The sequence below is a fragment of the Mauremys reevesii genome, linkage group 5 (assembly GCF_016161935.1).
Source record: "Mauremys reevesii isolate NIE-2019 linkage group 5, ASM1616193v1, whole genome shotgun sequence".
In the NCBI taxonomy this organism is placed as follows: Eukaryota; Metazoa; Chordata; order Testudines; family Geoemydidae; genus Mauremys; species Mauremys reevesii.
This window is the reverse complement of record NC_052627.1, coordinates 71122947-71139015: the sequence shown is the minus strand read 5'-3', so window position 1 is coordinate 71139015 and position 16069 is coordinate 71122947. Positions and strand designations below refer to the sequence as shown.

Below are 16069 nucleotides of genomic sequence, written 5' to 3'. Positions count from 1 at the left end.
AAAATGTAATTGAAAAGGAAATCTACTTTAAGAATTCATTACATCCAAGAGTCTCATTAAATATAGTTAAGTTTAGCAGATGTATATTAGGCAAATTTATTTCCTCTTAAGTATCTTGGAGTTCTAGCACTAACCTGCTATAAGGAATACAAACCTAGATTGTCCGTAAATCAAGTGAGACTCAAGGAGCTCAATCTATTTATCGTAAAGAGAAGATTAAGGGGTAACTTGATTGCAGTCTACAAGTATCTACATGGGGAACAAATATTGAATAATAGACTTTTCAATCTAGCAGAGAGAGGTATAACACAGTCCAGTGGCTGGAAGTTGCAGCTAGACAAATTCAGACTGGGAATCAGGCGTACATTTTAACTTAGAGTAATTAACCATTGGAACAATTTACCAAAAGGTCTTGGTAAATTCTTCATCACTGAATTTTAAATCAAGATTGGATGTTTTTCTAAAAGGTATGTTCTAGAAATTATTTTGGGTGAAGTTCTAGGACCTGTGTTATACAAGAGGTCAGACTAGATGATCACAATGGTCCATTCTGTCCTTGGAACCAATCAATCACAGATTTCTGTGAGAATTTACTCTGAAGGAAACAATTATTTAGCAGCATTTCTAGAGATTTGAAGTATCAACCTCAAATCATTTTTAAAAATTGAAATTTATGACCAGATTCATCAGTATGCTGTGGCTGCTTTTTGCCACTCTGGAGCAAAGGAAAACATGCATAAGATACTAGCTAGCTAAACTCTGCTTACTGCCTCTGTTTTGCCAGAGTAGAGGAAAATTGCTGGCACGTACTCTCTCAGGTCCTTCTCTTTCCTGTGATCCAAGTTATCCCTGCTTCTTGCATCTACATACATTTTCCTAGATTCACACATCCTAGTTTGCCTTTCCATCCTACATTCCACATTTCTCTGTACATCATATTCTCCATGTTGAGTATATCTAGTGCAACACATAGCTTTTGAAAATTTGTGCTTATGATTAATGGTCCTTTTTGCAGTTATGTTCATAATGGAAAGTTTAACCATCCAACAAAGGCCAGTGTATAAAATTTACATCTTCAAAAGAACTCAATGAATTGCCCTATTTGAAAATACCCATTTTCTCAGGGGGACTGAGGACACAGGCTTATGCCCTCTTTCAGAATGGGCACCACTTCTCATTTTCAGTTTTAGGTATTCTCTGCAGAAGACCATTATTTGTTAGTTTCTGCTGAAAAAAGAAACTTTCACTTAGGCAGAACAGGTTAAAAATTACCATTAATTCTAAAACATGCTTTCATCTGTAGTTTGAAGCTTGAAACATCTGCATTATTCTGTTAAGATTCATGTGTATATTTGTCAGTGCCAAATATAAAATAATAAATCTAGGAACAAAGAATGAGGGTCACAGGATTACAAACTGTATTTTGGAAAGCAGTGACTCTGAAAGGAATGTAAGGATTATGGTGGTCAAGTAACTGAACCTGAACTCTCATAACACTGCATGACAGGGATAACAGTCCTGCAAGTGGCACACTGCTTAAGGGTATTTTTTCATGACAAAATATCACTAACTCTACTAATGCTAACTAATTATGAGAACTACATATACTAAAGGTTTAAAGTTGGTTAATTGAAGGAAAAGCTCCAACTCTGGCCATTGGAAGCAAGAAGGAACTGAGAGAGGGGTGGCAGACACTCCTCTTTTTATGACCTCGGCTCAGATCATGACAAGACTGGAGGTAGAAGTGGGCAGCCTAGTGGCAAAGGCCTCTGACTTGAATGCATTGGGTGCACGTACTTCAGGTGTCTATGTGCACAGTCATTCAAAGGAATACAGATCTATATTTTTTCAGGAGAGTTCAGATTTTCAAGCTTTTATAAAACACACACTAAGCCATTGTGCTTCAAGCTTAGCTTGATTTTTCTTCAAGGAAGAATATTACTTTGCCAAGTTTGAGCTGAATTGCTATAGCTTTATCTGAATTATAGGAGACAGAGAAAGGAAAGAATTTAGAATAGGAAAATGGGCTTGGGTTTTGACATCTTTACATACCTCAAAAATAGTGGAACAATTTACCTTAATCTTTAAGGCACGAAAAAATCATCTTTGGACTGAGACCAAAGATGGAGATTACCAGCTTGAAAGAAACATTTTGGGGATAATGTGAGAAAATGAAAAACACTTCTCAACTTTAATTGTAGTGCTCACTATCCATTAATGCAATACTAAAGGATTAATTTTAAGTGTATTTCTTGAAGTATCCCTGCCAAAAGCACAAAAGTGAAGACAATTCCATCATGGCTGTTACACTGATACAAACTGACCCCTCCCTCACCACCTGCAAATACAATTATAATGAGTCTTTTCAGACTGAGGTAAAAAAACATATTGACCCCCTCCAAAAACATGAAGATAATAAGTCTTTTCATACTGAGGTGAGAACAAAATTGGTTTGGAAATGAAGTTCTAGCCCATGTAGAGAAAAGAAGAGCCAGACACTAGAAACATCTGTCTGATGTTTCAGGTATTAAAATGCCTTTACAGTGTGATTATTAGATATTTTTGTAGTATTTTTGCTGAATAGTTTCTAGTTGTCAGCTAGGCTTTGGAGCAGAGCAATGAGTCTGTGGGTCTACTGTTGGTATTCCTGATAAAAACACTAGAGACCAGATGCCATCGTCAAATGAATTCTTCAGGAATTTCCACAAGGACCTTGCTTTTATAGCTCTGAAGTTAACCCAGTGCTCCCGTGCACAAAGTGGGTCACTGGCACAGCAGCCACTGTTCTACCTATTTAATCACCACTTATCGCCACACACAGAGTTAGGGCTTGTTTACAAGACAACATTTACCAGCATAACCATATTCTATAATGATGTATCTATAGTTATAATTTTGCAGCTCCCTGTGTGGAGACATGTATGCTAAACCAGAAAGACTAGAATATCACTTTGAAAGCAGTACAAACTAATCCAGAAAAGGTTGTACACACAGGGAGCTGCACAGTTATAACTATAGAGACATAATTATACTACTATAGTTCTGTCAGTAAACTTCTCTGTGTAGACAAGCCTTCCATTAATCTCCCAGCCCTCCTGATGACCACACCCAAATCTGCTTAATTTGTGAGATCTGACAAAACAGGCCACCATGGTATATATATTTAGGATAATCGCTCTCAAATTGTAGCATATAATTTATTAATGGGTATAATCACTATGTTTACTTGACATAGAGTTTTAGTTTACAAAAATAAATCTATTTGTAAATGAGCATATTACTTACATTCCTCAAATATAATAAAATAGCCGGAAATGGGGATGAAATATAGTTTTCAAATTTCTAAAAGACCAGCTCATTCCATGTTAAAAGACTTCTATTTTAATAATCATGTTTCATCACGAGTATAGTGCTATAAACATATACCATGCTGTACAACAACAGGTTGGTACCAGTTATCAAGTTCCTTCCCTGTTTATTATCTAAAAGTACAAGAGAAGACAACTCATACAGGGACTGATTCGAGAACCATTGAAGTCAATGGAAATCTTCCCATTTACTACAGTGAGCTTTGGATCATGCCTTCAAGGCCTGAGCAGTAGACATTAGAGCTTGAGTGTCTGATTCTGCCACCCCAATTCACATGTATCTTACTGCACAAGTAGTTTCACAGGAAATCATTTCTCTCCTTTAGACTAAGCTATTTGGAGCAGTCAGTTTTCTAATGGACTACTTGTGTAATAAGGTACTATATAATGTGAGTAAGGCTGTCAGAGTTAAGCCTTGTTTGCTTTTGCAAATCAATTCATACAGATATTACCAAGCCTAATCAATCATACAGGGCTACACTGAATAGTATAATAATATGGTTGAATCAGAACAGGAGAATAATTTGGGTGGCTCAGGATTGTGGTTTTCCAAATGAGGCAGTTGGGGTGAAAGTCACTTATTAAGAAAAAGAAAAATCAGTCACTATAATGCTGACTGGTTCCTAATAAGTCACTGCTGACAATGCCTTGCTTCTGGGGAGATTCTGAGAAATGTCATGCCCCATGTGACTAGTAGTGGGTGAAAAACAAAATTACTAGCAGATATACTGGCAAAAACAGGAGAAATGGACACTTTAATGATTTTCTGCATTGTTTCCATTCACACTCTTTTGAACACCAACACAAATTCTGTTGGGGAGAGGAGGTTCCTTTATGAGCATATTTATCATGCCAACAATGCAGTTTAATGGGACTTTGATGATGTGCAATTATGTATTAAAATTCCATCTTACTGGAAACATTCTTGGCCAGTGGGAATTGCTGAAGATAATATCAGGCAACCTGGGGATAATTTGGCCAACCACAAGGCGTAAACAAAATATTTAAAACATACAGTTTAGGAAAAAAAGGGTTAGTTCTTTGCATTAATCCTATGCAAATCAACACTGGGATATGGAAATTAATATACAGTCCTACAAGGACACTGTTTGCTTTTTAAAATAAATACATACAATATGGTATTTAGATAGAAAAACAATAAAATACATTCTTTTGGGAATTCTCTTTGGGTTAATTCCTCCTCCGTACATTTTGAAATTCTTTATTTACCTGATCGTGTTGGTATTTATACAGTCTGTGTCTTTGTTTTTGAATTTCAAGGTTGTTATAAAGAAATTCTCAGGTTTTTGTGATTTCCCCTCACCTCCCACCCCCACCATTTTCCATCCAGCGTTATTAATTCAGTTCAGTTCTCTGAAAATTTCAAAACAGATGATTACCTCATATGATGCACATCAGTCCTGAGGAGTTTATACACTTTCAAGACTGACCATTTTCCTTGGGTTTGATGCATCATGAGGTGGTGAAGTAAGGACAGAGCTGGTCTGTCCTGCAGTGGGTGTAAGAGTTACTAAAGAAGAGTAGGGGGAAAGGAAAGTAGTAGATTGAGGTAAAGACTTCCTGGCATGAAAACCAGAAATGATTTCATGTTGAAGAGGTAGCTGATGTAGAAAGCTAAAACAGAGGGGGAGTTTGAGGCTGCCATCAAACAGGGATGAAGGGGAAATTTTTAGCAATTGTGAGTGGAAGACGATGTGGGAAAAAATCTCACACATTTTAGTTTTTAAGTAGGTTTTTGGGTTTGCCCCCACATTCACAATACTTGTCAATATTATGAGAGCTGGTTGAAAAATGTGCCCTTTTTGTCAAACAAATCAGCATTTGAAAGTTTCTACTAGATCTAATTATTATTTATCACTATTGATGTGTTTGGTTCCTTGCAATTAAATAAGATAGGTTCCCTGGTACAAGTTGCTTATGATCTTTCAGACACATGCAAAGCCAGTCAGACAAATAATATATGATGTACTGGCAGCTGTCAGAGGTGATACATGAATGTATAGGAGTGGTCAGTTTTAAAGATTTTATTAGAGATAGTTCTGTGTAAAATGTGAGAAATAGTGTCCTAATAGTGAGTTGTAAGTGGTAAACTTTCTAATGAAAAGGAAACATTTATTTACTTTTCTGATATTTTCTTTCCACCCAGCCAAAAGTGAGCCAATAATTTGCCAGAGGTAAATGACTTCAAAAAAAGTGGGAATAGGGCCTTTTATGGGTTGTAGTGAGGCAGAGTGGCCTCCCTCTGAACTTGAGAGCGAGGGATGACTACTCTCCCGCTTATGGGTGGAGCCAAACCCTCACCAGAAGTACCAGGGCAGGTCAGCAAGTATAAAAAGAGTGTGTCCTGCAGCTCAGTGGTGGCTGCACCACAGAAGGAGATGGATGTCTCTTCTAGAGAGCTGAACCTTCTGTGGGACCCTGGCCCAGCAGCGAAGCAGACCAGTGCCCTACTGAGTGAAGAGACAGAGGACCCCAAAGAGTGGCTGAAGTTGCCACTGCTCAATGGTGAGGTGATGAGACAGAGCCCCAGCTCGATGGAGCAACACCAACTAAGTGAGGTAGGAAGTAGACCAGGATAACAAGACTTCCGTCTGGTTGTGCTGCTGAGAAACCAGCCTGCAGATTTCAGTTTCCCTGCTGACGCAGTGGCAGGACCACCCACAAGTAATAGGGCCCTGGGCTGGGACCTGGTGGAGTAAGCTGGGCCCAGGTCTCCCTATTCCCTTTGCTGCTACTCCACACTTGAGGATTGACAGCACACTCACCCTTGGTCTGAAAGCCTGTACCCAGATTGTTGGTTGTGGGCTCCAGACTGTTGACTACTGTCTTCCTAAGCCAGGAGGCTCGAGTCTAAAGACTGTTTATTTCTCTGCCCCATCCAGAGGGCCAGAGCCGTAGATTGTAGATTGCTGTCTGCATTTTGTCGGTCAGGGGCATGAAAAAAAAAAAAACCACACACACTCCTGACTGACGTAAGTTGATTGACAAAAGTGCTGGTGTGGACAGCGCTATGTCGGAAGGAGAGCGTCTCCTACCAACATAACTGCCGCCATTTGTTGGGGGTAGTTTAATTATGCCGGTGGGAGAGCTCTCTCCAGCGGGAATAGCTGTGCTGCTGTAAGGTCTGTACTGTAAATATAAGCCTAGAGTCTCCCGGCTAAGGCTAAACCCGGAGGGCCAGAGCCCAGACTGTTGATTTATGTCAGCCCTAGTCAGGAGGCTCAGCGCTAAGACTGCTTGTTGCTCTGCCCGAGGATCAGGCCAGAGCCCCAGATTTAACTGTTTGCCCCAGCCAGTAGACTGCAAGCTATAGTTTGCTTTTTGCTCGGCCCTGACCAGTGGGGCCCAAGTCAGAATACTGTTGCCTGATGAAGGGAGATGGAGTGACCTTCCTCCCCATTGAGAGTGAGACACCACTACAGGTTAAAAGTTATTTAGTTAGTCATCCATTCTTGTTCTGAACTTTTCCCCTTACATAGTATCCTAAACTGTTGCTGGTTGCATCAACTTTTTCCTACCACAGTCTATCATTACTTCTGTTGGTGGGACTTGTCACCCTTCCCCACTAAAGATTTGCTGGGATTCTTCAAACTCTCATTTAACAATAGCAGCAGGAGGCTCTATGATAGTGTGACATTGATCTCTGTCTAATAAAATACTGCCTGATAACTGAGGGTGAAATCATTCTGTAAATAGAAGAGCATTCTGAGCAAAAATGAAATCCTGGAGAATCATTTAGAAAAAATGTACAGATGCATTATCATTTCAAAGATATGCAAATTTATGTTAGAGCAAGCTTTTTAGATAGAGGCCAGAATTTTTTTCAATTTTTCTGATCAGAAATTATCAGAGGATTTTGATTTCAAGTTTATTAATTTTTCTAAATGATTCACTATTTTCTTCAAATATTCCTTGTAATGTAGATTGTAAATCATGTGTTGTGAAGAGTCAGCATTTGAAATTTGAATTGTCTTGATTAATTTGGATTGGTTATATGAGTATATTTCTGTTCCCTGGCTAGATGACTGGAACAATTAGAATCAGGTTTCTAGCACAATTATATGTGTTTGAGTTCAAATTTCACTCTCTGAATATTCTGCATTATTTGCTTTATAACTTACAGAACAGAACTATTAGAATCAGATTCCTAGTGAACATAATCAACTGTGTAAGTTGCTGAATATTCAGAATATTCACTACTCACTTAAAATTTATAGTTTCTGTACCCATTTCTGCCATGAAACACAAGTAGAATATTCACTAAAATTGTTTGCAGGATTCACCCAGGTCCAGCTTGCAGTATTTATTGTGAGATCAAATCAGATTCAAACAAAAACCTCATAAAAACTACACACTGAAAACCTCTCAACCCCTCAACATAAGGCTGCCAAACTATTGCACTGCTTGCCCATTTAACTCCAGCAAATAGTTTTATATCTACTTTTGGCCAACGTAGACAAAATACTTAAATCACACAGCACCACAGCTGCATAGTCACATATCCTGTTAGGCTGGGAAATACTTAACCAGAAAGACACAACAAGTGAATACATAGAGTGAAATCTTTGATCAAATATAGTGTACTTACTTTGGATGTCGAATGTCTGGCAGTGATCGTTCCAGGGCTATGTTGTTACTAACAAGTATGTTGAAGCCATTCTCCCTATAAGCAGAATCATCTCGGTCATCCTCCGTTAGAGGATATGGCTTTCCATGCTCACCTTTCCCTGTAACAAAATGAAATAGTTACCAGTCTCTATTATTTGACATCATAGAGAAAGTTCAAATTTGGTACAGCACACAAGAACAAATGGAACAGGAATAATCATAGCAGAATATTAAAGAACAAGGTAGTGGCTTCCAAATGAAGTGAGACTGGCTGGTGAAAGAATAGCACTCAACAGAGAACAAATATTTAATGTTGTATGTAGGTAAACACCACAGGCTGGTTGTAAAATAGAGGAGAATGAAGAATTCCAGATAGCGTTGGGCAAGTGATTAGTGAAGTGCTGAAGCTGAGCACTTGATTATTGGAGCAGATCTCATAGACATGTGGGAAAATACGTGTCTATGATAAGGACTACGATGACTTTGATAGAAGACAAAGCTTTGGAACCAGAAATGGAGCTGATGAGGATATCTTAGCATTAGCCAGAGACCATGGTCTTATTGTTGCCAATATGTACTTTGTATAGAGGGAGGAGTATATTTAAAGAGCAGCAGCAACAAGTCTCAGATCAATTATTTCCTAACAATAGGAAGAGATTGAAACAAACAGGAGAGTCTGCAAAGTAACCTCAGGAGAGCAGATTGCAGCCGAACATAGATTGCTTGTAACGGATGTAAGGTTAAAAATCTAGTGGAGGACAAAAGAAAAGTTGTTGAACAAAGGATAAAATGGCAGAGAAGCATGGGTAGAGAAGTTAGTCTGAGATTTAAGGATGACGTCCTATGGAAGCTGCGCAATGACCAAGACAATTACTTCAAGATACCAATGAGTTTTGGGGGAAGATATCCAAAATGTATTACAGAAAGTGCACAAGCTGCCTGTGGCCAAATGAAAAGAGAGAAATTTAATGAGAAGGAGGTGTGGTGCATGAGGCAATGAAAAGAGAGGAAAGGTTTAAGTGATGGCAAAAGTAAGATTGGTGGAAAGTTTGAGGAATACAAACTGGTAAGGAAAACAGCAAAATGCTGTTGTGAAAGCTAAAGATCAGGCATTTAAAATCTTACATGCTGGACTACCAACGAAGGGGAGGGGGATAACATATAAAGTAACCAAGACTAGGCACGGAAGCATAGAGGACTTGGGATCTCTAAAGATGAAAATAGAAGAGTACCGGCAGAAGACAGCAAAACTATTAGGAGGTAGCAGAGGTTTTATGAGAAACAGGTCAATGAAGAGGAAGTGAAGAAACGGTTGAAGGAAATATGTGCAAGCAACAACCTCACATGATGGAGGAAAGCAGTGGGATTGGACAGTGTACCAGTTGAAGCTTATAAAGTATTAGGTCATGAGGGAATGGTGGTAATGACAAACTCTCCATATTTGTAAGGATCGACACAACTTGAACCTGGGCTCTCAGAGCTGCCAGGCAACCAACATTTCCACCTACTGGCAGCTGTAACCTGGCCACTCCATGACCCACAATCCACAGAAGTTACACACCACAGGAAGCTAACCTCTTGTGTGATCTGATTAACAGTTGCCTTAGTGATCCCCGATTGAACCATTGACCCTCTATAAGACCTTGCAGCATACCAGAAATTGTCCAGGGAACCACACGGATCTCTAGCTAGTAGCCACAACTGCCTTGCTTCTCTGTTCTGAATTCCCCAGTACCTGATATTGACCCTTAGCCTGCTTCTTAACTCTGTCTCTGGTTCTGACCCTCATCTTGACTCAGACACTTTCTCTGACCCTTGGCTTCAGTTCCTAACTCCCAAGCTCCTGATAATAGTCCTGCCTACCTTTGCTCAGGATCCTGACGGTACTGGAAAAATGCTGGATGAGTGGAGGAAAGGCACATTGATCCCCATCTTCAAGCATAAAGGAGATGTACAAGAATGTAGTCATTAATGACCATCAAGCTAAGAATTATCTTAGCTGCCTGGAAAGAATTATCAAGAAAAGACTTTGGATGGAATGGAAGCATCGAGTAAGTGACAGCCCATTTGGTCAACAATGGATACAGTGTCTGCTCCCCAAATATTGCTGGAGAAGTACCAGGAGAAACACAGTGAATTACACTTAGTTTTGGTGGATTTAGAGAAGACTTAGACAGGATTCCTAGAGAACTGTTATAGTAAAGCATGAGGTCATGCAATCTGCCAGAGACACATGCTCAGTCTATCATGAACATGTACAAGGGTAGCACAACCCTAGCGAGAAGCAGCTGAAACTACAGTGAGTCATTCACAGAAAGGATAGGTCTACATGTAGGATCAGACTGAAGCCCATATATGTGATTCCTATATGTGATTGTAAATGAGCACCAGGACACAGGATATTAGGAGATAGGCTCCATGGAGCATGCTTTTTGCTGATGACATGCAGGAAGATAAATATAAACTGGAAAGGGACCTAGATAGAGAGAGCGCTGCATTAGAAGAAAGTGGCTTATGAATTAGCCAAAAAAGACAGAATATATGCAATGCTTCATTGGGAGGGACTATGAGAAGCCAGTAAAACTGGATGATATAAAGACTATGCAACACTTTAAATAGTTCATTTGACAGATGACAATTTCCTGGACAAATGTATTGAATTAAATTTAATTCCTTTGAGTCGTATTAAAAATGTAATTGTTTGTAAGTTACTGTGAAATTGTAGGTAACTTCTCTTAGAGGAGGGGATTTGCTAATATACTTCATCTGGTTATCAGCCTTTTGAAGCTTCATTCTGGGGAGAGGACCCATTTTCTGAATGCTTACAAAATATTTGCCATTGTCTGGCTCATTACCTATTCATGGTCTCTTCAAAGGTTCAGACTAGATTCTCTCGGAACCAACAGACAAAGAATTTTTGAATACATAGGCTGAGTTTAAACTGACTTAGGGCCTTTGTTTGGATCAAGAAAATGGATAGGACCCATGGAAAGCCGCAATCCTTAGGGAAGGCTTGGAACAACTGACTCCAGTCAGAGCCCTTACAGAATTGAGGGTGATCTCTAGTAAGCGTATTAGCATGTGTGTAGGTTCTTTTATTGTTTTTAAATGTTTTCTCTGTAGTGCTTTTACCTTAAGAATAAAATATGCTTGTTTAGGAAGAACACTGTGGTAACTGGGGCAATGACACTGTTTACTGTCTGAGGGGAGAAGCAAAGCAGGCCTGCTGGGAAGTCAGGAAACTGTTGAGCATGGAAATACCTGATTAGGAGGGAGAAACAGGTGGCTCTCCACTTGTAAAGGCAAAGTCTAGGAGGCTAGAAGCCTGACATTATGTGCCTTCCTGGACCACTAATGGGAAATACAGATACAGCTTCCCTGAACTTTGACACCTTGTTTCAGTGTTTAACCATAAGGGGAACATGGATGTGAATGTTAGGAGCCAAATGAAGAGTGGTTGGTGTAAATGGAGGGAGTTGATGGCATATTCTTATCATAGAGAATTCCCAAGTATCCTAAAGAACAAAGTGTATAAGATCATGATTAGGCCAAAGATCTATGGGTCAGAACAAAGAGAGAACAACTACTGCATACTGCTGAAATGAGAAGGCTTAGGTAGATGCTGAGTAAGATGAGAGCTGATAGGCTATGCAATGAAATGTTATGAGCCCTGATACAGGTAGCACCGATCACAGAAAAGCGGGGAGAGTATCCACTCAGATGGAAGGGTCATGAGACAATGAGATGTGGAATATGCAGGCCAAGGAGCACAAGGACTAGCAGTCACAGGGCAAAGACCACGAGGGGAAGACCTAGGAAAGGATGGTTTGAGACGATACGAAGAAGTATCGTGTCAGCTTGAAGATGCACTTTAAAATGTTTGGAGCTGAAAAACAAGAGCCACTAACCCTGATGGATGGGAAAAGGAGAAGGCAAGGACAACAAAGATGATGACAAGGATATACCAGAGATTGACTCAAACCAGAACTGCACACCTGAACACTTCTAAGGAAATTTATGATCTAGATATGCATGCTGATATAAACATCATGATTCAGGTCTAGTGCATATAATGGACTGAAAACCAAATCAGAACTAATCTGAATTTTCCCAAAGTTCTGGGGTAGTTTAGATTAAGATCCAATTCTGGACCTTAACTTTAAAGTGTGTTTTTATGTCCTGTTTTCAAATTTAGATTAAAACTTAGACATTTCATAAGCTTTTCACATTTGTTTCAACATTGTTATTGTCCTTGATATTGCTTACACTTAAATGATGGTGTCATTTTGAGTTGGTGGGGAAAAATTCAGACAGAATATTTGTTGTCAGAATTTGCCATTTCATCTAATTAGAAATGTTTAATGGAGGCTGTTCGATTCCAATGACTTTGCATTAGAATCTTGGCTGGTTTCCTCCCAGATCACCTGCTTTGCTCTGCTCCAGGGAGCTGAAAGCCATGGAAGTCCTGGCACCCAAGTTTGTGGCTCCCAAGGGTGCCTGGGTTCTCAAGACTTCCAGGTTCACGACACCTCGGCAGTCTGCCAGCCCTGGAAAGTTCTCTGGCACCCAACTTCCCAGGCTCATGGGTCCTCAAGAGCCCAGGTTCCCAGGGCTCCTCAGGCCCTTGGCTTTGGGGCAGTCCATCATTCAGACTATGCCAAACCCAGGGTTCCATTTCCCTTCATGGAGAATTGTGAAATGTTTAATTTTTGTTCTGAAATACAGTGAAATCAAATTTTGAAAAAAATCTAAATTCTTCCGTGAAACTACCTTTCTTTGCTCAGCTCTGGTGTCATCTTCTTTAGTTATAAATATCATTACAAAAATATAAGGGTGAAGGCAATCATTATGTAATAAGAAGTAGTAGCTAGAGTAGATTGAAACAAGAGGGAAACCCCTCAATGAACCAGCCAAGGAAGAGAGGGAGCTGTAAGGAAGTGCCACTAGGGTGACCAGATTTTATAGGGACAGTCCCAATTTTGGGGTATTTTTCTCACATAGGCACCTATTACCCCTGTCCTGATTTTTGACACTTGCTATCTGGTCAGCCTAAGTGCCACTCTAAGTTAGGTATAGGAAAAAGGAGTTTGTTTTTAGTAGAGGCTGGGGAACTGTTGTCATTACTCATGTCCCCTTAATGTAACCTTTAATTACAAAAGGCATACAAGATAATTTGTCAACTTCTGTAACTCTTAGTTTGGGGTGGGGAGAGAGCAGGCTGTTGAACACCTGACTAAATGGCTCCAAGTTCCCCATAATCATGTGTACCAACCGCTGGGAAAGAATTATTTCCTACAAGAGATGTTATAACTATCTTGCATTACATTGCATTATTTAGTATGTGCATGAGGGTAAACAGCTGCCCTCTCTTGCACAGTTGTGCAGTACAACTTTGACTAGTACAAAAACTCCTCTACAATGTAGACAAGGCAGCAAGAAAAGAAAAAAGTGATCTATGACTTTAAAAGACAGATGATCTAAGGTCTAGCTCACCACTCCTCTGAACCTTGTGGGCCTGATCCTGCACTGCCTCACACTTTGAGTAGTGTGGCATATCTTGCTATATTCCTTTTTTTAAAGGGGCAAGGATATTTTGTCTTTGGCATTACAAGACATTCACAAAGTATGATAAGGTGTCCTTGTCAGAAAAGTATGAAAAATTCTGATTTTTCTCTCCTGTCATTGAGAAGAATATAACTTGATTTATTTCAAATGCTTCTTTTACATCTGTATTGTCAACTCAAAAGAAAGTTTTATATTTCTGGAAACTTAATTTATACTTATTATATTAGGAGAAAAGTAAAGGATTGTACACCTTTATTTAAAACCAAAGATCTGTTGGCAAAATACATGAAAAGTTCCCTTTGGTTCCACAGAATGAGATAGATTTGCTAACAATGTGAAGATAGCCTCCAAATAAACTGCACTAGGAATTTCTTCACACAGTAATATCACCAAACTTTTCTTTAAGTTATTCCTTAAATCCAATGCCAGTGATTCTAAATTTTAGGCCTAATCTTGTAAACACTTATGCATGTGTTTAACTTTACAGAAAGGTTCAACCAAAATTTTTCGAAGGTGGGGGGCCCATGGAGAGGAGCCATCTGCAGTTGGGCACTTGTCCCGGGGTAAAGACAGTAGAGCACAGAGTTACCTGTAGGCACAACTTAGCTGGGCACATGGCTTGCAGAGAGCAGAGCCTGTCACAGGAAGGTTTGCAGGGCTGCATCCAGGGAAGAAAGTGCTGGAATATGCGAAGACAGAGTTCCAAATGTCATGGAAGGTGCAGTGCGAAAAGCACAGTGGGAGGTACCATGCAACCTAGTGATCCCCCAGCACTTCTGCTTCCTATGGGAAGCACCAGAATCTGGGCTGCCTAGGACAGGGGGCTCAGGGAAGTGCTGGGGCCTCCCCTCCCAGCCCACAGCTGCACGACTCGGGCAGCTGTTCTCCAGCCTGTTACCTCCTGTGCAGCTGTCCTGCACTTCTCTTTCAGGCAAGGTTAGGAGTGTAGAGGGCAGCTGCTGGGTCTCTGCTCAGAGCTGGCCAAAGTGGGCAGGCCTAGGTCTCCCTTGCTGTGCCCCGATTTTACCCTAGTAGTCCTAATGAACATAAGCATAGTTTTTTGCAGGATCAGTACCTTCTATATTAAATTGTACACCACCAGTTTCTTATATGTCCATCTCAGATCTTTTGATATCCGCACAGCACTCATTCTCTCTGAGACCCTTCCCCTTCACCAGGTTTTAGAGCCCAGGCTCCCATGCATGCAGCAACATCCACACTGTTATTTTTAGCTCCATAGTGTGTCTCCAAGGTCAGTTGACCCTGGTTCTGAGACTCGCTGCTGCTAGTGTTGTGGTGGTGGTTTTTTGGTTGTGTGAGAGCACGCACACCACAGACTTACCTGGACTCTTTCCATTAACTTCAGTGGGCTTGTTGGCTTCGAATCAGGCCCAAAGGGTGAGAAAACTCATGTTAATTACTCTTTCTGAGCCACATAGCTTTCTCTAAATCTCCCACTTCTCACTCATTCCTGATACTTACAGGCTGTAACCATTTTTAGAGGGGAAATTCTTAAACCTTTAAGGGAAAATATATTTCGTATGGTAACAACAGTTAATGTTGCCAGCTCAATCTCTTTGCACTGGCAGCAAATACTTAACTTTGCAAGTAAAAATGTGAGATGCCCTAAGTATTTTCATTATTTACTCTGGCTTCATTTGTAATTTTGCCTATAAATGATTTTTAGGTTTGGAGATTACTGACATTTAATTAAGTATGCATTTTAAGGTTTTGTTATTCACAGTTAACGTATTATTTCTATTCAAAAGTTAAATTATTCTTTAAAACAGAGTTATCAAAATGCCTAAAGCTAATATGGACACAAAATCCCTGAAATTATGATTCTATGTGAATCTTCATGAAATTCACAAAATAGCTGTGAGACGAGTAATCATAACAAAAGCTGCTCATTTATTGATTACAGTACCCAGCTCTAATACAGAGCACTAGTCAAAGTCTACCAGTGGATTTATATTCATAGAATCTCAGGGTTGGAAGGGACCTCAGGAGGTCATCTAGTCCAACCCCCTGCTCAAAGCAGGACCAAACCCAACTAAATCATCCCAGCCAGGGCTTTGTCAAGCCTGACCTTAAAAACCTCTAAGGAAGGAGATTCCACCACCTCCCTAGGTAACCCATTCCAGTTCTTCACCACCCTACTAGTGAAAAGGTTTTTCCTAATATCCAACCTAAACCTCCCCCTCTGCAACTTGAGACCATTACTCCTTGTTCTGTCATCTTCTACCACTGAGAACAGTCTAGATCCATCCTCTTTGGAACCCCCTTTCAGGTAGTTGAAAGCATCTATCAAATCCCCCCTCATTCTTCTCTTCTGCAGACTAAACAATCCCAGTTCCCTCAGCCTCTCCTCATAAGTCATGTGCTCCAGCCCCCTAATCATTTTTGTTGCCCTCCGCTGGACTCTCTCCAATTTATCCACATCCTTCTTGTAGTGTGGGGCCCAAAACTGGACACAGTACTCCAAATGAGGCCTCACTAGTGCTGAG

At 40.1% G+C, this 16069-nt stretch overlaps 1 protein-coding gene across 4 annotated transcripts in view; it reads right to left on the bottom strand.

Annotated features, from left to right (window-relative positions):
* GALNTL6 (polypeptide N-acetylgalactosaminyltransferase like 6) overlaps positions 1 to 16069 on the bottom strand; it is a 564733-nt gene that overhangs the window by 476531 nt on the left and 72133 nt on the right. For all 4 annotated transcript variants that reach the window (XM_039541774.1, XM_039541779.1, XM_039541781.1 and 1 more), the window contains exon 2: positions 7978 to 8116. In XM_039541774.1, the coding sequence (XP_039397708.1) occupies positions 7978 to 8116 (139 nt within the window). The remainder of the gene's footprint in view (positions 1 to 7977; positions 8117 to 16069) is intronic.